The sequence below is a fragment of the Amphibalanus amphitrite genome, unplaced genomic scaffold (assembly GCF_019059575.1).
Source record: "Amphibalanus amphitrite isolate SeventyFive unplaced genomic scaffold, NRLGWU_Aamphi_draft 000345F_arrow, whole genome shotgun sequence".
Taxonomy (NCBI): domain Eukaryota; kingdom Metazoa; phylum Arthropoda; class Thecostraca; order Balanomorpha; family Balanidae; genus Amphibalanus; species Amphibalanus amphitrite.
The window spans coordinates 53,233-77,533 of NW_024881840.1; the positions used below are offsets into that span (position 1 = coordinate 53,233).

A 24,301-nucleotide genomic window follows, 5' to 3' on the forward strand; every position below is an offset into this window, starting at 1 on the left:
GTTTTCAGAAAGAAACGAAATGATTTTAATGATAATGATAGTAACAATTAAATAATAATAACTACTAGTAATGTAGCTACCGTGTACCTCATTATCTTTTACGTTTGTCCTTCCTTTCCGTTTCCTTTATCGTACCCTAACCATCCCTGCCCTCCTCTTTGGTTTCGGTCTGGCTCTTTGTTTGCGCGTGGTTTGACGATTAGGTTTAGTTTCTGTGCTGACCAACAGATGTCTGTGACCTCTATGTCACGTGGTTTCTGTGCTCGGGGGCGATGGGCCGGGTCAGCACGGCGAGGGAGAGCGGTAGCAGCCAGGGGTCAGTCATTGAGCATTGAGGAGAGATGTAGCTCATGAACATTGAGTGTGCTAAGCGGGAAAGTGAACGGAGAGCGAGAGGTGGGCATGGCGAGGACGGTGTGAACGGGAGAGTGTTGGCCGTTTCTCCGGACTCAGAGTGCACTCCGAGTGCGGCTGGAGTTCCAGCATAGTTACTTACATTGTTCGAGGACGCAATTGGCGGTAAGAGTCGTGATGTTTATGCTGATTATATTTCGATTGATGCATGATGTTTGATATTCTATGATCATTAAGATGTTTTGCCGCAGATAAGTTTGAGCCAGAACGACTTGGTTTGAACGATTTGGTTAGGTACGTACATACGATTCAGGAGCGATATTTTACCGATATGTTTGTCTTCGATGCCATTGTGTTGAGCAATATGTTGTGTTCTTTGTCTTTCGCAGCAGCGGCAAATATTAGCATGCATCGGCACGTGTAGGCGCGCTTTGGCGTTGGTCAGTGTATATGTCAATATAGCCAGAGACGGAGCACGTCCTTTTTTGTGGAGCACCGGGAAGCGGCTACAATAACAACAACAACGGCAACAATAAAAATGACGCTTTTAACAATGATGAAAATAAGCACTTCTTTGAGTTTAAATTTTCGGTGGTAGATTTTGATGAAACTAAACTGCCCAACCCCAGCATGATTTCACTCTGCACACTGCCTGAGAGTGTTGGGATGAAGTGTCAGTTCCCAGAGCACGTTCGATGTAATTTCAGAATCTCCATAAAACAAAATCAAATTCGATAAGTGAACAGGTGGTCTTCTTCATGCATCAAATTCGGCTTCATGTTTCAAGTGTTATTTAATGCCGTCCCTCAGTTGTATCAGAGTGTAATATTAGAAATGGGAACAGTATTAACTTCCGTGTTTATCAAATTTTTGTGTGTTTCACGAGTGCGGCTCTTTGGATGTGGTTATATGTAATGCTTAACATGTGATAAGGCAAAAGAAGGTAAGCCGAAAATGTCAGTGGAGTGAGATAAGCAGATATAGCATGTGACAATGCCTGTCACGCTGGGAATGTGAGCTCAACAATGGCAACGAATAAAAAACATTGACCTGCCATAAGCTGATAACATTTAATTCAAAAGATACATAGACGTGAGGCTTCGCCCAAGTTTTAGTCAGTCTTCAGTCGGGTGCGATTTTTGGTGTGCCGTTTTGCGCTTTGTAACTGGGATGCATGCAAGGCGTGGGTAAAAGTTAAAATGACAGAATTTAATGTGATGACGTTAATTTAAAACAGTTGCATTTTGACAACCTGAGCAGCATCAAGCGCGGACAAGTATGTATGAGGTGTAAACGATTCATTGCCCACATGTTTCCGCTAAAAGGCTAATAATAACAAAATACGTACAACAAAATAAGAACCGATTAAATATCATAATAGCTATTGAATATGTGATTAATCAAGCAGAGTAAACGCCCTCCACTTAAAAAGAAAAAAAAAACGAATAGCAGCATTATGATTATAATTGCATAACACTATAATAATATTCTAATTGCATTCACTCCACATCCTATGCAGTGTGAATCTCAGATTGGTGGAACCAGCACGCCACTGGTACGAGTGGAATACACCGTGAGGAAGTAGGCGCACATATCTGAAAACGATAGACGGATTGTGTGTACCTAGTTATCTGCCAAGCAGCCTGTGAGTACTCTGAGCCACGCCCATTAACCCTCGCCCGCACATGGGGGGGGGGGGGTGGTTGCCACCCCCCCCAGGCAGTCTTTCTGCTCTGCACTCAACATTTTTAGAGCTAGAAGGCTGATTTTTCGTATAGCTGCTCGTCTATCCTTTCTTGATGTCCACTGAAAATTTCAAGTTTCTGTGATTTTTGGTTTCGGAGATATGACCTTGTTTTTCAGGTCATGTCATGACCCAAATGGCCAATTCTCAACATCTTGCGTTTGCCATGGGCCTTGTGAGCTTTTGACACCCTGATTTCGGCCTTTTTTGCCAGTCTTACCTCCCACCTATCATGGAACATGTTGTTCGACGATGTACAGGGGTCAAGGTCAGGGTCAAGGTCAACCTAGGTCATCTAAGATAATTGTGTTTTAGGCAAGCTGAATTTACTTTTTGTGAAGTTTTTTGACTGCATTTTTGGTAAAAGCTTCTCAGATCATGATTTCATGTGATATGGACCCAAAAACAATCGGTGCACACATCAGTATACACACAGACACACACAGACATACAAACACATATAATTGACCTTGACCTAACTTGACCTGAAATGACCTCAGCAGCAAAATTCTGGTCGGATAGTGTGACAAAGAGGTTCTAGCTGGCTTGGCACCAGAAAACAGCATCGTCATCGGTATTTGATAAGCAGCGCACTTGATATCCAACGGTGACCCAAAACAGCAACATTTTTTAGTTTGACCTGACCTGGAAGGTCAATGACTGACCTGAGAAGGTAAAACTGGGTATCATTGGATTCGTCTCTTCCCAAAGAATCTTTTTGGTCTTTACTGCTAAGCTCTATCTCCAACAGGAACGAAATGGCGCGGGGGGGGGTGGCAACCACCCCCCCCCCCCCATGTGCGTTCTAGGATGGGAAAATGGCATGTGCGGGCGAGGGTTAACCACGCTTTCTGAAACTCGAGCCATTTCCGTCAGTTCATACATACAGACTATGAGGACCGGTGGGCTGGCTGATAAGATGTGCAAAGCCGTCCGTGTTATGTCAGATGATCCCACTACCCAAGGAAAGCATGTCAAATGCAGCTGATGTTGCTAGGAGGCGACTCAGCAAGCGACGGTGACTATTCCCCCTATCCACGACTCTCCGAGTCAGTTGAAAATGTAGGTCATGTGAAGGAACTATGAGTAACTGAGATCTGCAATGGGTATGGAGCTCCTTATTAAATTGATAAATGCATGGGCACTGAAAGGTTCGTCGCGATCGTCCACCTTTTACGCGAGTTACCTATTTGCGAAAAACCTTATGGGGGTTGCATCAACTCCTCCACCCCCCCTTTGTCGGCGAGGGCTAAAATTGGGTATCATCGGCTTCCTTTCGTCACGGGCAACACGTTTTTTTCTGCGAAGCGTTAGCTCGATCAGGGGCCAAACGCGAGAGGGGGGTCGTACCAGTCCCCCCCCTTGTGCCGTCGAAGGACGCAAAATGGCCTGTGCCGGCGAGTGTTAGCCCGCGCCCTGATGGGATCTGCCGAGCAACGCGGTCTGATGGCGTGGGACCATTTTGCCCCCCCCCCCCCCCTAAGATCCCGAGAACCACGCAACATAGCGACAAACAGCAAACGGTGTTGGATAGCCCCAACGGGGAACTACCTTGTGACCCAATTTCATTGACCTCTGTCTAACCGATGACGTCACAGATCAGGTCAACTGTTGAATTTTCATCGTTTACAGGCATTTCAAGAAATGCGTTGTAAAGTCGAGTAAAATGCATGTCATTGAAAGTCATCGATGGGTAATTGTCCATAAAACACAGTTTGCTATTTAAGGTCACTGATACCAGGTCAGGTCGCAAAGGTCAGGTCACTGAGGGTCCAGACTGGTGTTTGATTCATCTGTGATTGAATCGATTGGATTGAATCAAACAAAATTTGTTGAATCAAAAAGTTTTGATTCACTGTCAGGATTGTTTGATTCACAAGCCATGATTGAATCAAACGCATTGGGAATCAGGGTTGATTGAATCAAAAAATTAATGATTCATGAACTTAAAAAAATTGAAGTGAACGAACATAGTTAAACCGCGACCTGGTGGGGGGGGGGGCTATTTTTTGCCCCCCTCCAGACTTTTCGATATATCTCCAGAACCGCTGCGCCGATCGTCACCAAACTTTCAGTACCCTCCCGGACATCACTTTTACACATGGTGACCAAAATTTTTTCCAAAGGCTATGATAGGTTGGCCGGAAATGACGTCAGAGTGACGTCATGTTCTGTCGTTTTCGACCCAAAAAAGGGTTTCGCGGGAAGAGCTGTCAGGCCTATAGCTTTGCAAATACAGAAAAATGATAAAGACATAAAAGCTGTAGAATCGACAGGGCTACAAAACTGCTATCTCGAATTTTTGAAATTTTTGGATTTTGACCCCCAAAAATCAAAAAGTAATTTTTTTGGATATAATAATCATAAAATCCAAAAAGTTTTTTGAATTTCGCAAGAACCGGAATATATGTGATAGTCCTTACCGCTTTACATCCACATACCAAATTTGAGATTAATACCTCTTTTTTGGCGAAGTTATAGCGAAAAACACTGTTCAAAATTGATGACGTCAAATTTTCAAACTCAATTTTAGCAATTCTAGACCCCGTAGCGCAAAACAAAGACCACCATTTTAGACTCCCCGTGACGAGCTGCATCGAATCATTACCCATTTTATGCAATACTATCAACTTTAAAATTTGACCTTTTTTGGCCTGACCTTGACCTGACCTTGACCTGAACTTCACCAGAAAGTGACCTAAGCCGTACCTGATAGTCTTATAACCAACACCATTGAGTTGGAAATGAAAAATTGGCCATAAAACATGCATCACACAACCTTAGTAAAGTTGGGCTCATGTGACCTGACTTGTGACCCTTGGTGACCTGACCTGTGACCTGACCTGGTATTGTCAGTGACCTCTAATAGCAATATATGTACTAGGCAACTGACGCCCTATCGCTGATTCTCGACAAAATGCGTTTTCCTCGGTGTTATAGCGCATTCCCTAGAAGACCCGTGAACGGTGAAACATTTCATCTTTGACCTGACCTGTGACGTCATCGGTGACCCCGAGGTCAATGAAATTTGGTTTCCTTCGACAAATTTGACAGGCCTTTCGAACGCCGTTTGAATTTTCTGGATCCGTCCAGTAGTTTCGGAGATACGAGGGGGGGGGGGCAAAAAAATAGCCCCCCACCCCCACCAGGTCGCGTTATAAACAGACCCCACCAGGGCGCGGGTTAATTATCAACAAATATTAACACTACTGCCATTACATGACAACAAAAGAACACAACAAATATGTACAATACTATCCCTGATATTTTGTATATTTTATTTTTTAATTGAATCAAAAAAGAATCGTTCAAAAAAAAAATTGGCTGAGTCAAACGTAAATCATTCCTTTTATTGTTTTTTGATTCTCTGAATGCGTTTCAAAAGGAATCGATTCACCAAATTTTTTGAAGGAATCAAACGGTGATTGAATCAAACAAAAATCAAATGAATCAATGATTGAATCGATCCAAAAAAAGGTGAATCAAAAACCAGTCTGTGAGGGTCAAGAGATGAAAATATCATGTGATGCATGTTTTATGATCCATTTTACATGACAAATGCGATTTTATGGGTCAGGCAGCCTTTGGGGACAGTTTACGTTATGTTCTGGTGAAGGTCAGGTCAACTTCAGGACAAATAATGTCTAATTTCAAGCTTGATATGTTTGCATAAAATGGGTATCGATTCGATGCAGTTCGTCACGGGGAGTCTAATGGTGGTCTTTGTTTTGCGCTACGTGGTCTAGAATTGCTAAAAGAATGGAGTTCAAAAACTTGACGTCATCAATTTTGAACAATTTTTTCGCTATGGCGTGGCCAAAAAAGGAGGTATCGATCTAAAATTTGGTATGTCGATAGAAGAGCGCAGGTACTATCATGTATTTATTACCTTTTTCTCGAAATTCGTTTTTTTTAAATTATTTTTGGAGGTCAAAGTCCCAAAAGTTTGAAAATCCAAGATAGCAGTTTTGTAGCGCCGTCTGTTATCTACACGACCACTCAAAGAACTTTGAAATTGCTTGTTAACTGTAGATTTTGTAAACGTTTCCAGATGTCATGTTTTTTGCTCACTTTTGCTGGAACATGATCTCAGTTTGACCTCAATAACTCCTGACCTGGGGTGACCTTTGACTTAAAATTTTGTGTAAAGGTGTCAAATTAATGTTCGGGAAGGTACTGAAAGTTTGGCGGCGCTGCGTGCCGCTGTTTTCTCGCTATTTTAGAAACACCACTGGGGGCCAAAATGCCCCCCATCAGGGCGCGGTTTAAAACTGGTATTCGGAGCACATGACGCATGTTATGTAGGTACCTTTGGGCAAAGAACACGATGGTGACATTCATTTTATCGTGTGGTGTCGAAAAAGTGCGTGCGTGTGGTGTCGAAAAAGAGCGATTTAAGAAATACGTGCATCGTGGTCGTGAACTCGTCACGAGAATGTACATACTAAGATTCAGTTCAATCTTTTGGAAAATATATAACGATAATCAAAAATCGAAGATGGTCGTTTGATTGTATTGTATTTTCAGGCTAATTGGCTTTTACGGCATGTCTCTTACGTCTGTTTCGTGATTTTATATGATTTTTTTGAAGATATGCTGTTTTGGTCGAAAACTCAGAAATAATGACGGCACTAAAACCTCGATATCTCAACTTTTTACCGCTTTTTTAAACTTCTTCATAATTAGCTTCAATAACTCCCTACAGGTACCCAAAATTTGGCGCACCTGAGGCGCGCCATTTTTAGCTATAGTGCGGCGAAAAACGTGAGGGCATTTGACGCCCCATCCCCCCCCCAACAACTTGCGGATTATCATCAATTCGAGGTTATTAGCATGTACAATACATTGAACAATAAATAAGAAGGGTAAATTTTTTAGCACTTGCTCTTTCTCAGTTGCAAACAAAAATGTCACAGCATTACGGAAAAAATGGGCGCGTGCTGGCAACATTACGTATTTCAGTTCACTACAGTTACAGAAAACGCAAAAAAATGCAAGATGAAATCTAGTTTCCAGACACCTACCAGCCTTGAGTAAAGGAGTCATCGTGAGACACCTCAGCCGAGTGATCCAAAATTACAGGTGTGGTAGACATTCCTGGCAAAACGATTTAGCTTCAGGAAATTTGCGATGCAAATCGTCCATTCAGCGGAGGATTGGCGGCCTGACCTCAGCGGGGGAGCACATGCTTGGCCAACGTCGCACCGTTACACCCGGAAAGCCGCCCGGCGCGGCCCGGCCGCCCAGTAAAACCCTCCGCAGCAAAGTTCGGGCACGAGGATATAAGACGATTTTAAGACAAATACATTGCTTTGGTGACTGCCGCGGCGGGGCCGGGTCACCGGATATACTCGTATGAATGCAGAGCAGAGCTGAGACGCTAGGTATGAAGAACGGAGCTGGGTGAGGCGAGAAGAGGCCCACCTTGGGCACTCCGTTAGACGAGCAAAATGCATATAAAAACGATTTTCCTGATCACGCTTTTTGATGCAGACTGCGGCGACCGTAGCCCGGGGCGCTGGCGACATCACAGGCGTGACCTGGCGCCCGGGCGCGGCCGCGCTGGGCCAGAGACGGCCGCCGCCGGACCGAAAGTGCGCGTGCGCGGTGCAGTAGCCAGTGACTTTTCTTTTCTCTCAGCTCATTATGCTCTAATTTAGCTATCTTTATTTCTATCGTAATTAAACGCTTAAGTTCAACAACGCTAAATGTTGCCTCCGTAGAGCCACAGAGCCAACGAGCGAGACATCGGGCCGACACTACAGCATGTGCTGATGTGTATTGGTCTATGGCGATTTGGAGAGACATAAAGACCAGCTATGACTGCTTGGAACGTAAAGATTCCTTAACCCGCGCCCGGCTGGGGGTCCTGGATTTCCACGCCCTGCTGGGGGGGGGGGGGGTGTTTGAACACCTCCCCCTTCTAACTCGGCTCCTGGGCCACGTAGCGATACGCGGAAGGCGGCGTTCGAAAGAGCGCTAAAAATAATGACGAAATCAATTCGGTCACTTTTTTGGTCAGGTCAAAGGTCAGGTCACCAGAGGTCATTGAAGGCAAAAATTTCGCCGATTTTCAGGTCGAATGTCGACAGTTTCCAAGAAGCCAACGCATAACTCGGGAACCAATAGAGCTACAGCGCCGCGGAAAAGCGCATTCGATAGCCCTATTAACGCTCTTTCTGAGTAATTCTCTCAGATTTGACCTATCGTCAACGGTTTTGCCTGCAGGGGGCAAAAACTGCCAAAATAGCCGATTTTTTTCGAAAACAGTTTTTCTGCAATAACTTTTGATCCAGGCCTTGCACGAGCTTACTTTTAATGGCATCCTGTTCCTCTCGTCAAGACGCATCGAATGAACTGTAACTTGACCTTGAAAGGTCAACTTGAAAATTTGACCTCAGGTCAAGGTCATGACCTGACCGGAAAGGGTCATGTTGCATATCAGTCGATCCGTATCGTCGAGCTGAACACATCCAAGGCGTTTTCATCGCTCTAGCATGCCTCTATCAAAAGTTATTCGCGAAAAACTGTTAGATACCATCTGTGACCTGAGATGACCTCAGGGGCATGCACAGGGGTCACAGATACAGGGGTCAGAATGGTAGGTCACAGATACCATTTTCATGTTCAGTGTGTCTTAGTTACTTGTTATTCAGTGTTTGGGAGTGTTTATAATGGCTTTCATAAAAAAGCGCCTTTCAATTTTCTCCCATTGACTCATAATGGGGAGGTCGCAAAATTGACCTGACCTTAGGTCATCGATATAAAAATTCTGAGATATAAATTTTGTACATGCTATTGCTCTTAGCAATCGCTGAAAGTTTCAAAGCGATCGGTCACTCGGTGTAGCTATGGCAGACATTGAAACTTTTTATGAGGTGAGGTCACTTCAAGTGACCTGGTGACCTGACCTTGAATGACCTCAGAACATGTGTAGAATTGATGTGTAATAAGGTATACCAAAAATGGCGGCACTCCGCGCCGCCGTTTTTGAGATATTCGCGAAAAATCACAGGGGGGGATGTTCAAACACCCTCCCCCCCAGCAGGGCGCGGGTTAACAAACCAATTAAAAACTGCTGTTTTAGATGACATTTAGGGGTTCTATAGCCTTGGACGTTTATAATTATATGTAGGTATAATGTTTCAACATGCATGCTTTCAAAAATGCGTGCATATTGCGTATGAACGTTTTCCGTTCATTCTGCTGCCGCCTGCCCAGATTTTGATGTCACGTAACAAAAGCTGATATTCAGAAGCTTATCTCGCCCACTTGATATGCTAAACGAAAGTAGGTTTATTCATGACGCTAAGCGCATTAAATTATTTTTATCCCAACTAGCTTTTGGGAAACGGTCGGTCTATCGCTGGAGTTCTCCGTTTCCCAAGGCGCAGTTGTGCTATTTCATAGAACACGAGCCAAGCTCGGCACTTTTATGACCAAGCTGCTATATGCACCGCAATACGATAATTCGAAGCCAGACACAAAAATCTGTTAAAGAGCTTGCTTATGATTATAACACCGACGTATACGCTCATCTGCTCTATTATAACTGTCATCTGTGCCACGGAACTAGATTCAGGATGGGGGTTCTCATTTTTGAAATATGATGGCCAAAAGTTACAAATCTAAATAAAAATTATATGATATGTAACTCTGATATATTTTAGACACTCTGACAATTGATTTGTGACTTTCTGACCGCGATATATAAAAAGGTCTCTGGTCTATGAGACTTTATACATATTAGCCGTTTTCACGACGGCCATCTGGTACACATTTGGCGCACATCTGGTGCAGATTAGGTGCAGATTTGGTCAAATTAGGCTCAGTGTGTCTCTTAGGTAGTAGCTATCAGCTACGGCTGCACTAATTATTCATATGCCTGCTTTGTCTAATTATCAGAGAGAATCGTCGATAAAACACTGACATAACTTCATAAAATAAAGATATTTGCTGTTAAAGAGACTAGGTGCAGATTTGGTCAAATTAGATGCACTCGCCGGATAGCCCGTCGTGAAAACGGCTATTTTGTATCAGTTACTGACGATGGCACACTGCTGTCAAAACGTCTAAAATATATCAGATTTAAATCATGATTATCATTTTTGAATTGTAGCTCTTGGATACCAGAAGATCTCACTCGAATCAATGGCCAGCCAAGTTAAATTTTAGCTCACTATCGTCCAAGCGTTTTCCGGGCAATCGCGAAAAAACCGTCAGTGGTGGCAACTGGCAACCTGCTCGGCCGGGCGGACTGGTGAAGCTCGTATAGCTACTACATGCATGATCAGTCGGACACTTTGAAATTTCAGTTGTAAAAAGTGAGCTCCAGTGTTCGATGCGTGCGTTATTTGCATGCAAAACTAGTTGGTAATAGCTCCAACTGAGTCGATGACCGGTAAAAGTTGAAAAACCTGTGCATAGCCTGTTGTTGCTGAAGGACAAGATTGACTCGTTACGAATTCACCGTACTGGTATTGCGCGCTTTGATTCCGTTCCATATGTTTTGATACGGAATCGGATCGGACGGGTGTTAAGTTATATATCATTTAATAAATGCAAATCTTCTAAAAGTCTTTAAATGGTTTACCTACTAAAAAATGCCACCAAGTGAATGAGTGCCTGGACAGAAACTCAGCATTCCATTCATGAGGAAGAGACAAGATCACTCTTTGCGTTCTGTGCGTGTGTGTGTGCATTTTTTTGCGTAGTTACGTTATGCCTGTACCTGTGCAATATTTGCAGGTAGGTACCATGCTTGAGATCACTACAAGAATGCTTGCTTAGATTGTTCAAATTGCCACGCTGATGCATTTCGTCTGGTACATACCACTTTTGTTTGTTAGGATCTGTATCTACGAAACAAGAAAGGAGGGTCGAAGAACGGGTTGGGTTGTGTTACCCTCCGCCACGGACGGCCTGGTTTCAGTAAAGCAGCTGGCATCTGAAAATGTGACATCCTTCGCCGCATCTCGGATGTTGTTCCTCCCTCTCCTCGCCTCTTATGGCCAGGGCGTTTTGTTGCACCGTGCCTGTTTTCAAAGGATGATGACTAACCCCGCCACCACCACTCAGGAGGCATATCGCCCTTCTCAGCTCTCTCTCTCTCTTTCTCTCTCTCTCTCTCTCTCTCTCTCTCTCTCTCTCTCTCTCTCTCTCTCTCTCTCTCTCTCTCTCTCTCTCTCTTTCTCTCTTTCTCTCTCTTTCTCTCTCTCTCTCTCTCTCTCTCTCTCTCTCTCTCTTTCTCTCTCTTTCTCTCTCTCTCTCTCTCTCTCTCTCTCTCTCTCTCTCTCTCTCTCTCTCTCTCTCTCTCTCTCTCTCTCTCTCTCTCTCTCTCTCTCTCTCTCTCTCTCTCGCTGAGCCCCCTGCCTCCCCGGGAGGAGCCGGCGATGACCAGCCGAGCTGCGACAGCCCAGCGAGCCCGGCCGGTCGGCTGGCCCCGCCCCCGAGCGGCCGGCGGGAATCCCTCCCCGTTGCGCCGACTCGACACCGCTCTTACTTAAGCGGCGCTGCACCTGGTGCTCGGGCCAGTTGGAGACGGGGCCGGCCGCTCAGAAGCCATGCGCAGGTCGTCGGTGACGGTCATGCGTCCGGTGCGTTCGCGGTGTGGTGCGTCGGCGGCGGCGGCCGGGCCGCTGCTGCTGCTGGTGCTGGTGGCTCGAGTCGTCAGCGCGCTGCCGGCCGACTCGAGGACGGACGCGATCGAGGCCGAGGAAGCGCTCGACGAGGTGGTGGACAGTATACGGGAGCGACTCATGCGAGAGCTGGGAATCACCAACAACAAGCCAGTGCTGGTCAGTAGCGCCGGGGAGCTCGGGAAGGCCGCAAGGGACTTGTGGGTCAAACACTCGGCCTCGCTTGTAACTATAGCAAATTCAACACAGTGACTGTGGAACAAATAATATGCCCTGCTGCATAAACTGCGTCAATTACATAAAAATCGAGAGGCATAAAAATGTACGTCTGTTTTAGAAATAGTGTTTCTCTTCTATTGTTTCTTCAACGCAAGCCTCATTACAACAGAATACCATTTAGCTACAGCTCTTGAATTAAAAACGAAAGAACTGTGATTTAATTACAAGGACAACACTGGCGCCCAGTCTGATGTCAGGACCGTTTGCGCTGTGTAGTGCGTTATCAAACATGGATTAGCTCATTGTCGCCTATTCAGTTAATCTATTTATCAAAGTCGCCGGTATAACGCCGTTGTTCGGGAAAGTGACGGCAGGTTGGCGTGGTGACACCCTGGCTAACGAACTCAAGCACGTTTCTGTGGACGATCTCGGATGCCTTACATGGTCAGCACACGTTCCAGTGCAGCACACGGGTGGTAGAACTCCTGTCATGTTAGTGGCGTGACAAGACCGGCGTGTCATTTATAAATTGAACAATACGGTAACGGGGTCATAACTGACCCACCCGGCACCATCGACAACTATGTCATGGCTGGAGTGATTTATCTGGCTCTTTCTTTATGTGCGGATAGGTCAAATGAACTTTTTTGTCCTTGGCTTTATTAAAGAATGATCTTCAAAACTTTGGATTCTGCACAATGTCCAATGCAGCTTTGAACGAAGAGGTAAAGAAAAAGGACTCTTACTCACTTCTGGGGCTCCCGATTCCCCACCTGTATAACATATGTATAAAACTGACAAGAAGTTAGTTGTAGTTTTTTGTTTTACTTTAAATATTGTTGTCTTCTTTACTCGTGCCTTTTTGGCGTTCCGTCACGTCTCGTCCAATGTCAGAGCTGGCGCGCTGTCCTGTCGGGTGCGGCGGCTCATCCTGTCATGGTCCGTCTCGTCACACTTCCCTCCGTAATGTGCCGAGACCGACGCCACAGGCCCGTCTATCAGCAACGCACATGGAGCGGAACATGGAAATTCCAGCGGTGTGCCGTCGTTTCACCGGCCCGCCGCGGCGGCGGCAGGTCTGTCCGGACCTGGGACCGAGGGACGACAGTCAGGCCACCGTCTCGAAAGTCGCGCCGTCGTGCCTCCTGACGGGCTACTTTTCTGAGTGGGAAGGTCAACTCGGAGCGTATAACTCACTTTTGGATGTGGACACAGATCTGCGGTTTTTGGACAATGGTTGGGTGTTGACGTGGGCGCAGAACTGAGAGACGCCTGAGCCTGCGACAGGTGTGAAAACGCCACCGGACTTTGGACTTTGAGCCGCGCCATCTCATTTCTTGAGAGGCTCAGAAATCTCGCGAATGGCGAGAGGGTCAGAGAGCGAAGAGGCGAGAGAGATAGAAAAAAAGAGAGGAAGAGGAGTTGCTGTGTCTTGTCAGCGGATGCCTGACTAGATTGTGCCCGCTGTTGTTTTCCCTGTCAGCTGCAGCGTCCACCTATATATCAAGCCCCTGATTGGAGCCTCAGCCCTGGTCTGGCGGTCGGTTCTCCTCATGGCATTGACGACCGAGACGGACCTGGGCTGGTTTCGGCTAACCGAGTCAGCTGATCGTCATCGGCACGCCATTGGGGCACTTGTCGCCCCGCCAGTTCAAGTGTCCCAAGGCTGCCGCGGAGGCCGCGGCCGCCGCGCGCCGTCCGCTACTCTGTGCTACCGGGCTGATAAGAGCGCCGAGCCGGTCAGTGCCAATGGCGACATATCGACACCTACACACTACTCATCGGGCACTGCGCAGGAATGTTCGGCATTCGCGGCCTCGCCCCCGGTCGACTGCGTGCCTACACGATAGCAGCAATCAGCGCTCGGGTGCGGTGATTTGTGTACACATTGTCGGCAGTGGCCGCGCGTCATCGTGTCCAGGACCAGATAGGCTGGGTAAACACCGGGCCCGTCTCATAGGCCTAACGCTGCCCGGGTGCGAAAACTGCCAACTCGTCTCGACCGCAGCTGCCGACAAGGCGTCGTTATGTCCACAAACACGGCAGCCCGAAGCGAATGTAAACGCGACACCGTGTTTGCAGAAACAATTTAACTTCGCTACTTTCGTGATGAATTCTCCTTGGGCCACTTTCTTTGCACAGGTTGAAGATATTGGCGAAGCAAGCATTGACGGAGCCATTCCCGTGCTGATGAGGGGCAGGGGTTGGCCAGCGCCGACCGGGCGCGGTAGACCGCGTCGTTTGGTCCTGCTGTGTGCAGAAAGGCTGACCGGCGCGGGCCGGGCCGTCCGACCGGCGGCTAACGTCAGCCGGACGGGGACGGGCGATCACCTCGTCCGTGAGTCCCGATCACGACAATGTTGTCACGGGTCGGTCAAATGCACGGTCGGCGTGGCGGAAATGCCGGGCGTGCCCGGGCGGCGGGCCAGCGCGGCGGTGCGGCGGCGGTGCGGGGGCGGCGGCCCCTCCGCCGTCCGTCGGCACCGGTCGGCCGGCCGACCTGTCCGTGCGTTCGACTCCGACAGGCACGCCATGTCCGAGAATAGAGCGCCACGCGACAGGTAACCGCGCGACGGCCATTTACGGAGCGTGTACGTCAATGATCACGACGCGACGTACAGCGTGAAGAACCCCTGTTGCAGTACTTCTACATGAACTTTGTGTCCCGCTGCACTGGTCGGAACTCAGTTACATCATAGTGATTCCACTGTATCTGGGAAGTACTGTATTCCATAGAAATACATTGGTATCTGGCCCGGTTGGGCCAAGCCGTGTTCTACGTGCTTTTAATTTTGACAACAATCCAACATTCTTCACGACTTTGCATTTTTAAATCTGGGCCGGCTGTCGGCTCACCGAGATTTTCTCGACATTGTGGTGATGTTAATCATGGATTCGACGACTAAAGCTACTTTTGGGATTGCTGCCGCTTCTTTCCCTTTTGACTTGGTCGAGTGGGTCATTAATACATGATGTAATACATTCACTTACAGCCTAGAAGTGATGTGCTTACCAAACGCATTTGACGTTTCTTGAAAATGAGGTGAGGAGACACCCGAGCATTCATCCTCTATGGGATTAGTTTCCCTGGCAAACAGAAGGACGAGTAAGACTAGATGGGCTCAGTTCCGTGCAGTTTCATAGCAAGCATCCGGCATCCGTCAGCGGAACGTAAAAAATGCAGCCACTCGGACACCGCACTTGCCTTTTGTGATGTCAGATCGGTCCAGGATATGCCTAATGCCGCGCTTCAGCTCATCAATACAGCAGTGATCTCATGTATAGATCACATGTCAGACATGTGTGCTGCTGTTCACGACATATAGCGTTCGTAAATGTCAAAAAGCAACAGCCTCTCCATTATAATAGCCCTCTATCATAGAATGTTTTTATCATTCACCGTAGATAGTTGTCTTCTGTTGGGATCAGTATCTTCTGTTACACATTTTGTCGGTGTTCGTGGGCACGAAACCGCGGCTGCATCATCAGCTGTTTTCCGAGAAACCCTCTATCAGAAACCGGATCCGTGCGGCCTTAAGCACAAATGAATTAGGGAGAAAACTGGTTCCGTCCTTGTATGAACCTTCATGACTTCTAAGCTGCCGTCGAACCGTTGTTCGCTGGTACACTGGAGTTTGCCGTGGAATTTCCGCGCATTTTCTGACGATCTGTCAATAACTATAGGAATGTCTGTGACACGACGGTAGCAGGATGCTGCCATCGACACCGGATCTGTAGAGCGGAGCCCGGCCGGCTCAGTTGACGGCGACATTTCCCGCGGCCGGTCGGGCCGACCGCCGTCACCGCAGACCGCTCGTGACACGGGCTACGGCCGATCAGAGCCGCCACTCGGCCGCGGCGGTACCGGCGCTCCGCCCCGCTACGGTGGCCCGCCGCCTGACTTACCGGACAGACTCGGCCCGCAGCCCGCAGGACGACACCGCCAAGTAAGACGGCCCGAGGTGTGAAATCTCCGGTCACTTTTTCCTGGTGTGACCGCGTGCAGGGCACCTGGCTGGCTCTGGGGACGGCAGCGGCCTCCGGCCTACACCGGTGGCGTGTGGACCGACCAACGGACCAGCAGCCAGCCGGATCTGGCCGCCTCGTGGCGGGCCGGCGCGCACGAGACCCGCCACGCGCCGTGACTCACGCGTGCCGCGCCACGCGCCCGCACAGCGCTGGCGTTCCCACGCAGCCGAGCCCCACCGGCCACTGTTCCAGAGGCGTCCTGGCGACCCGAGAGGGAGGGAGACGTGTCACAGGCTCCCGTGTCACACCGGACCGCAGCGTCATGCTGATATGACGTTTGACGGCGCGTGGCGGCCCCGTCCGGCCCGCGGCGCGAGCGCAGCCGTGCACTCCCAATGGGCGGAAACCCCCGCACTTGCGGACGGTGTGCGGAGCGCGCGGCTGGCGTGCCTCCGCGCGCCATAAATGCCTCGTTAGACTCAACCACCGAGGTCGCGAAAACAAACAGGCCACACCGCAGGCGTCGCCACCCGTGGGAGTGCTCTGCCGATGACGGCGCGGCGCGGCGCGGCGCCGGTGGCCGTCGCCGGGCGCGCCGCCGGATTACACGCTCCGGGTAGACTCAGCCGTCAGAGCCGACCGGCTGATCCGTCTCCAGATTTGTCATCGGCGGTGTAGCGGCGACGCGACATGGTCGCCGCGTGTCGGCGGCGGCCGCAGCCTCCCGGCCGCCTCTGATGCACCGCTCGGATCTCCGGCCGAGATTCCCAGCGAGATTAGCGGTGATCTTGGAGAACCGTGAATAGGGGGCGGCAGCCAGTGCCGCCGAGCGGGCGGGCGTGTGTCAGCGGGGGGCACGGCCAGCCTCCCGCGCCCGGCATCTCCGCGTGGCGTGACCGCAGAGCAGGAGCGTGCCGCACGCGGCCACCTCCGGCTCAAACGTGCTAACCCGCTTGGTGAGCGGCCGATCGCAGCCAATATCGGATGAGGCATCGCTGATGGGCCGAGCTATCGGCCAGGCTCGTTAACCCTCTCTGGCATGTATAACGTCATTTTCAGCTGAAGTAGGCCTAGATACAAACCTGCTGCACCTCACTGATTTCTCTCTTGTCTAGGCCTCGCCAGCATATTTCTGTTCGATGTCTTGTTACATGCTTGTCAAAGTGGTTCTTGCTGATGCGTAAAACCATACCAACATACCCCCAATCCCATTGCATCGAGTTCAAGGCCAACTTAGGCAATGATCGGCAAGAACCGTTTTTCATGGACCCTTTGAACCAACCCTATTATCTCTTTTCGATTGAGCAGTTTGCTGGGCTCGTTAGCGGCTGGCTCGTGTTGCCGACGGCGGTGCCGTCAGCGTGGCATCGGTGAGAGTGGCCCGGTCCGCTCCGAACCGCCGCCTGTCGCCGGGGGCTGCCGCCGCCGCCGCCCCGCTAACTGCCGCCCCGGGCAGGCGTTCGAGACAGCCGAGTGCCCTCGGGCCACCGGATGGCCACCGCCGGCGTCTGAAGGGCCGCTGATGGCCACCCTCGACCCGGCGGCCGGCGAGGGGCGGCGCCGCACCGCTGCCCGAGAGCCCGCTTTACGAGCGAGCCGTTTGGGGCCGGCGCCGTTTGCCGTTCGCCGGTCGGCCGGGCCGAAGCTGGGTTTCCCACCTATTACGACCGGCGGCAGCCGGGCGCGCGCACCAGCCGGATCCTGGGCCGGCGGCGCCAGCGGTGCGCGTGCGGCTGCTCCGCTCATTTCCGACACGGCGCACGCCAGGCTCGGCACTCAGCCAGACCCGTGAGAGAGAGAGAGAGAGAGAGAGAGAGAGAGAGAGAGAGAGAGAGAGAGAGAGAGAGAGAGAGAGAGAGAGAGAGAGAGAGAGAGAGGGAGAGGGAGAAGGGAGAGATAAAGTGAGACTGATGAGTGGCTACATGCGGCAGCCCAGAAATGGCAACGCTTGTTTGCTTAGTTATTCAATGTCATCTTAGGCTGATTGCGGGGCACGTCCAGTGTCATTCCGAGCGGCTCCGACGGGAGCAGAGTTGTAATGCGGCTCCTCCTCCCCAGGGCTGAGACGCCGCATTACCGGAACGGCAACCGGCCCGATCCGATATCGCGGCCGAGACGCGGATGTTTGGAAGGGGCCGGCGCCGGAACAGGTTCGCTCGCCCCCGCGCCGCTCCGCGTGGGCGGGCGCTGGGAAACCCGGCGCGAGCCGGTCGCGTGCCGCGGCTCAGCGCGCGCCGGCCGCCGCGGCTGCGGCATACGCAGGACCCGGTGCGTGTCGGCGCCCCTGACCTGCGGCCGGGTGTGACCTGCGCCGCGCCGGCCCGGCTGGGCGCCCGCCGCGGCCGGTCACCGGGCCGGTGTGTTTGGTGAGAGCACGGCGCGGGGCGCGGCCGGCCACCCAGACCGCACGGCTGAGCGCCTCCGCCGGCGCCGCCGGCCGCTCTGGGGCTTCCCAGTGGCACGGCCGGCACCGCCGTGACCTGGCACTCTGTCTCGACAGGTGGCACGCCGCATACGAAATTTATGCCAGACTTATTTCGGCCATATATAATGACTCACCATTCTTCCATCTCCCAATCTTGTAACGGTGGGTAATCCCGCTCGGCAAATGTCAACACTGTTCATGGAGCGGTGCCCAGACGGGTAATTAGCATCATGTAGCGATACCGGCTCTGGCCGCTACCAGTGATACACTGTGCTGACCGGCGCCATCTCTGCTGTTTCAGAACTCGACAGCCGAGGAGATGGAGGCTGTCATGGAGCAGTACCGGAACGCGCTGGCCGAGATGGAGCGGCAGCGCGAGCAGGACGAGTGGGAGGACGAGGACGAGGACCCGCTCGAGGCCTTCCACGACGTCGTCGACGAAGGTGAGTTAGAGCGGCGCGCTCAGAGTCGGACCGTAGCAGAGCTATCGCCCTTTGTCCCACCGTGCCGCCTGCCAATAAATACCGCGAGCCGGACACAGTTCCGCTGCAGACCTGTTCCAGCAGCCAGCGGCATCCTTGAAACGCTAACCCAGTGCCGCCCCTGGCCACAGGAAGCTATCGACAGCTGATGTGAGACGTACACACAGCGATACGGAGATACCAGTCGTCCCTCACGGACTTCCTGGTTTATTCAACACCGCTGTCACCGCGGACTCTCACAGGCGGATTCCTCTCTCGAGAACGGTTACAAATATTTTGACACGAGATTCCAATCGCTCAAGAGACCCGCGGCCGCCCCGCTCGGAACTTCTCTGGAAGTGGCGCTCCGGCGTGCCGAGCGGTTTCGGAGGAAGCACTTGGCGCTGCCCTCGAGACGGAAGCCGAGTGGTTGCGCGAGGCTGTGGCCGTGGGCGCCGGGCGCAGCGTGCCCCTCAGCTCCGCGGCCGGCCCGGCGCGCGGTGTTAGGTTCGTGGGCGGTGTGGGGGTCGCCGCAGCTTCCGCCGTTCCGGCCCAGTGCTAAGTTCAGCAGTGAGATGAAGTCTTCGGCCGGCCTCACCTGCCCAGGTGTCGCCCGCCGCGCCGCCGTCGCTCTCAGAGACCTCGACGCGGCCGGCGCTCGACGCCTGGGGGACGGCTCAGCCGGCAGAGCACGGAGCTGGGGAGAGCGGGAGGGGGACGAGGCGTGACGGGTATCGGGCAGTGGTGGAGCGGAGTCACAGGAACGCGGTCACGCGCTGGCAGAATTCCTGCAGCGTATATCGTACACCATATTAGCTCACGGATCGGAGCGCGCTACTCAACGCTTTCGAGAAGAAAGCAAAGCTGTTTGGCTCATTTCCTTATTAGCGGCTGGAACTCCGAGAGGAGCCGCACGTTCTGAGAGGGGAATACCGCCCGTGCACAGAGCACGGTGCTGCGGTTTCTCACTTAGCGCCGTTGACACGGCTGATGAAGCGGCTCTGGCTGCAAACATCACCCAGTGCGCAGCGGCGCCTCTCCAGTTATCGCCCGCACGCTATTGGAGCGAGCGACATTTCTCCACATATCACAGGAGGCAGAACGGAAATTAAGCATTTTCCTTCTTCTGGGCAGCGGCCTTTTCAGTGCAGTGCTGCCGAGGGACGCCCGCAGTTTGGCGTAATAAACATGCCGCCTGCCACCGCTCGCCCGCCCGGCGCGGCGCTGCGACGAGGCACCGGCCCGGGTCAACACGCGAGCCGCCGCCGCCGCTGCCGTCGCCGCCCCCACCGCTTCCGTGACGTCACCGACTATCGATGACCTCACCTACTCAGCTGATGGGCCGCGGGAGGGGTGACAGGGAGGGCCGCCGGTCGCCTGACACGACTCCCAAACGACTCTGACTCCGAGGCCCTCCGTGAAGTCACACTCGACTCACGTGACCGGCGGACTGGCTCATGACCACCCAGACGCGCCGGCATCCGCCAAATGCTCCGGCCGGGGGTGGGCCGGTCCTGGCAGGTCGGAGCCACCCACGGTGGCCGACGGGGACAGGGCCGGGGGGGCGGTCAGCTGACCGGGGCCGCCGACCCGGTGCTGACTCATGCTTGTCGGCGCGACGGCGGCCCCGTCGGCCGCGACGGACGGTCCTGCGCGCGGGGCGGGGCGGCAGGACCGGCGGCCCGGTTTCACCACGTGGTCGGCGTCGACAGCGGACTACCGACGGCGGCCGTCGGGGCCGACGGGACGGGCCGCCCACGCGGCCGGCCGTCGTGAATCAGTGTAGTGGACAGGCGCGGGCCGGACGGTTCGGCGAACGCCATTGATCGGGACAGGGGAGGGGCGCACGGCGCCGGACCTGACCTGGTAAACACTTCCAGCGAGGCCGGCCGGACGCGCGTCTTCCACGAACGAATTGGACAGTGCCACTGCACCGGCTCCTGTTTTTGTTTGGCCCCGTTCGGCGAAACGGGTCGTGTTGTGCGTTGGCGGCGCACGCCACGCGCTCCTGCGAACGGCCGCGGCACGCCCGCGCGCCGGAAACGCCATCGCAAGGATGAGCCTCTGCAGGTCGAGGCCGGGCTGGTCGGACAGGGCTGGGGCGGGACTGTCGATGTAGAGGGTCGGGGTGGGCCGTCAAACAGGCGTGCTTTGTGCAGTCGCCCACGGCCAACGCGGCGTCGCAGCTTTCATCAGCGCCGGCTGCAAGGTGATGGCCGGGTCACCGCGGACGCGGCACAAATTGAGTCTTGGCGGCGGCTGCAGACGAGCATCGTGTTTGACGGCCGCTGAGAATTAACGCTCTCAATCACTGCTGATGTGTTAATGGTGGCAGGCGGCACCTCCAGTGATTCACTTCCCAGTCCGCCTCCATGAAATCAATCGACGCTGATGAGACGGCAGTGGGTTAGCCCGGGAATCGCTTTTGTCTCTTCTTTTTGCTGCTCAGATTGGCTCCGGTCATGGCTCGAGAAGAACACATTTCGATTGCCACACAATGACTTGGCTTTAGCAAGTCACTATGACGTTACGCGTTGTTAGCTGTTTCGCCTTGTGTCTCTGGAGGCTGGCTGAGTTAACACCTCTCCTTCGGTCCGCTGGTGTGCTCTTTGAACCGGGATGGGCCGGGTTACATCATCAACAGTTGGCCGCGGTGATTTCCCAACGTTCCCCATCCCATCATACGCTCATAAAACGCCTCGCAGGCTCATTCACCTCGTGATTCTTCTTGTTTGACAAAATGCAACAGGAAGTCTGTCATTAGTAAATCATCACCTCTGACCCGAACGTTTAGAGCTTTGATCTAGTATTCACCACACTGCCTACTATCAGGAAATCTTAGGAACATGTTATGCATAATTATAGCAAACCGGACGTGATCTGGTGGCAATAATAAAACCAGAACGGAAGTTACTCATCACAAAAGCATTTCAAGCTGAGCTGAATCCCGGAAGTTTACAGAAACAACACTTAGTTGTTGCAAGCGTATGTTCTTAACAAATTATGATAAGTAGACTTGTGCTACATCAGTTCAATGGTAGGCTTTCAACATTGGTGACATTTTTGTGATAGGTGACGACATCTCGCTGCATACCAAGCCGACCTAACATGGCGGTACTGTAACCGATGACGTCATGTCGACGTCTCGCCAGGTCCGTGTGCCGACAGCGCGGAGGACGGCCTGGCACGGGCACGGCGCGCTCACCCGCCTCGTATGACGCTGGCCAGCCCTTTCTGACTCCGACCCTCTCTGTCCGGCAGGTTGGCTGCGCACCCGCTCCCGGCGCAGCGTCCACGTGCGAGCGCGCACACCGTCCGGCCTGACCAGCTTCTTCCCGCTGAACGAGGCCGGCCTGGGCGCGCACGAGCAGGTGCAGGACGCCAAGCTGCGGCTGTACCTGGAGCTGGTGCCAGGCGCGGCGCCGGCGGAGGTGCAGCTGTCTGTGTACCGGCTGACGGGCGGCGGCAGGGGCGGCCGGCGGCCGCGGCGCGTCCACCAGACCGGCCGCCGGCTGCGGGTCGCCGCCAGCGGCTGGTATGAGCTGAATGTCACCAGCGCCGCCCAGCAGTGGCAGGCGCGGCCCGAGCGCAACCACGGCCTGCAGGTCGAGTGCCGCCGCTGCGCCGACACCGTGCGCATCGTCGGCGGCGACGGGCCGCGTCAGCAGGCGCCGCGACTCGCCATCCGCACGCGCACCGTGGGCCGCAGCAAGCGCGACAGCAACGGCTTCCTGCCGCGCGGATCGCGAGGAAAGCCGCACGGCTGCCGGGGCGGCGCACGCTCCAAATGCTGCCGGCAAGAAATGTTTGTCGACTTTGACGAGCTGGGCGGCTTTGATTTCATCATCAACCCACGCAACTTTTCGGCGTACTACTGCCGCGGCCGCTGTCCGCCGTCGTACAACACGGCCACGGACCACGCACTACTGCAGGGCTGGATCTACCGGAAATGGAAGAGGGAGCAGCGCGAACTGCCGCACGGAGCGGCGGGCAGCAAGACGCCACCCGTCAGCCGCACCTGCTGCGTGCCGAGCAAGTTAACCGCGCTGCCCATCGCCTACAAGGGCGAGGACGGCAAGCCGCACTTCAGCTACTGGGAGGACGTGGTAGCACTGGAGTGCAAGTGCTCCTAGGCGCCGCGGCTGCGCGTCGCACTCGCCGCATCGGCGCCAATCACGCACACAGAACCGCCGACCTGGGCCTCCTAGTCGACCGCTCATACGGGGACCTTGACTATTTATTTCACACACACACAGTCATTTTCATCGCCCTCAGTCGCTTCTGAGTGGACTCATCGATGTGGTCGTTAGTTGTATACGTGGATGTATTACGCCGCCCGTGACGATGGGCATCGCCAGCCAAGTCTTGCTCCATCGACGAATCTCTGTGCGATGCTCTGATTACTATGTGCGACTTGTTTGCGCTCTGGACACTCTTTGGCTGGGTACCTGTACTCTGGAGTTGTGTAGAGTTGGCGCTCGGCTCCTATTGGACCGTCGGGAGCACGGACTCGTTTGTGCACGGACCCGTTGGGCCGGCTGGCCATCTAGTGAGGCTCCGTTTGCAGGTCGGTAGTTGTGTAATGTTCTCTTTGATCTTGGCCATGTGCTGCCATTTATTCCGGTCCCGCTTTCCGGCGGCGTGTCGCCTGCGCTGTCCTCTCCCCTCTCGTGTTCTCTCCATACCGTGGCCCCGCGCCGCTGCACCAAAGATCGCCGCGCCGACCGGCGACCCCGCCCTCTCCAACCTGGCGCTGTGTCCAGGCGCGTCATTTTGCGCGTGTTTTTGAGGACGAGCTTCCGAGGGCTGAGCGCTGGTCGCCGCCCGAAGCTCTGCAGGTGCGCTGCCGGGCGTGGCTGGTCCAGCTCCGGCAGCAGCTTTAGCCCTGGTGTCTGATCTCTGAGCTGGCCGGTCGCACTCGGCGTCCGGCCCGCTCCCCGTCTGTGATATATTTTTGTAAATTTGTCGTGCATCAATCGACGTTGTGAGCTTATTGTTTACTGAATGGATTGTATTTTTCTAGATAAGCATCTTCGTTTTGGTGGATCCGTCGATGTTGGTCGTGCGTTTTGGTGTTGATCGTGGTGGACCCGAGGCGGCGCCGGCGGCGCGAGCGACCCGCTGCCGGCGCCGGGCGGCCGTTTTGGGTGGGGCGGCGGCGGTGGGCGCTCGCAGTGCCACTGTCGGGCCAGGTCCCGCTCACTGAGGAGCCAGTCGCGCCGGCCGACTCGTCACAAACTCGGGGCTGCTGTCCAGCGTGACGAAAACAGCGGCCGTTACATACCTTGATACGATTCATGTTGTGAGATTTTTCAGCCGGCTGTTTTCAAATGCATTGTAATTTATGGACATTATGGAGGAAATACACTAGACGACCGTGCTTATTTTTCTTCTGTTGTAGTTTTAAAAGGAAGCTTTCTAAAAAGTCGCTTTTTCACTCCACGAGTGCATGGTACAACTGGGCAAAGCACGCGTGTCTATGAGACACACT

General features: G+C 53.0%; 1 protein-coding gene across 3 annotated transcripts; it reads left to right on the forward strand.

Annotated features, from left to right (window-relative positions):
• Window positions 1-337: 337 nt before the first annotated feature.
• Window positions 338-24,194, forward strand: LOC122389156 (univin-like). Of its 3 annotated transcripts, none has more exons than XM_043380892.1 (4): window positions 338-361; window positions 11,633-11,895; window positions 18,651-18,792; window positions 22,072-24,194. In XM_043380892.1, exons 2-4 carry the CDS (start codon window positions 11,662-11,664, stop codon window positions 22,941-22,943), a joined length of 1,248 nt encoding a protein of 415 aa, XP_043236827.1. In that variant the 5' UTR covers window positions 338-361; window positions 11,633-11,661; the 3' UTR covers window positions 22,944-24,194. The 3 variants fall into 3 exon arrangements, with proteins under 3 accessions (XP_043236827.1, XP_043236826.1, XP_043236828.1); XM_043380891.1 differs by having other exon boundaries at window positions 341-519; window positions 11,606-11,895; XM_043380893.1 differs by having other exon boundaries at window positions 341-519.
• Window positions 24,195-24,301: the final 107 nt, after the last annotated feature.

Excerpts from the sequence above, each read along its gene's own strand:
- LOC122389156 (XM_043380892.1), top strand. The coding sequence starts at position 11,662 with ATGCGCAGGTCGTCGGTGACGGTCATGCGTCCGGTGCGTTCGCGGTGT. Across the intron at positions 11,896-18,650 it reads CCAACAACAAGCCAGTGCTG|AACTCGACAGCCGAGGAGAT; the intron begins GTCAGTAGCGCC and ends CTGCTGTTTCAG. Across the intron at positions 18,793-22,071 it reads CCACGACGTCGTCGACGAAG|GTTGGCTGCGCACCCGCTCC; the intron begins GTGAGTTAGAGC and ends TCTGTCCGGCAG.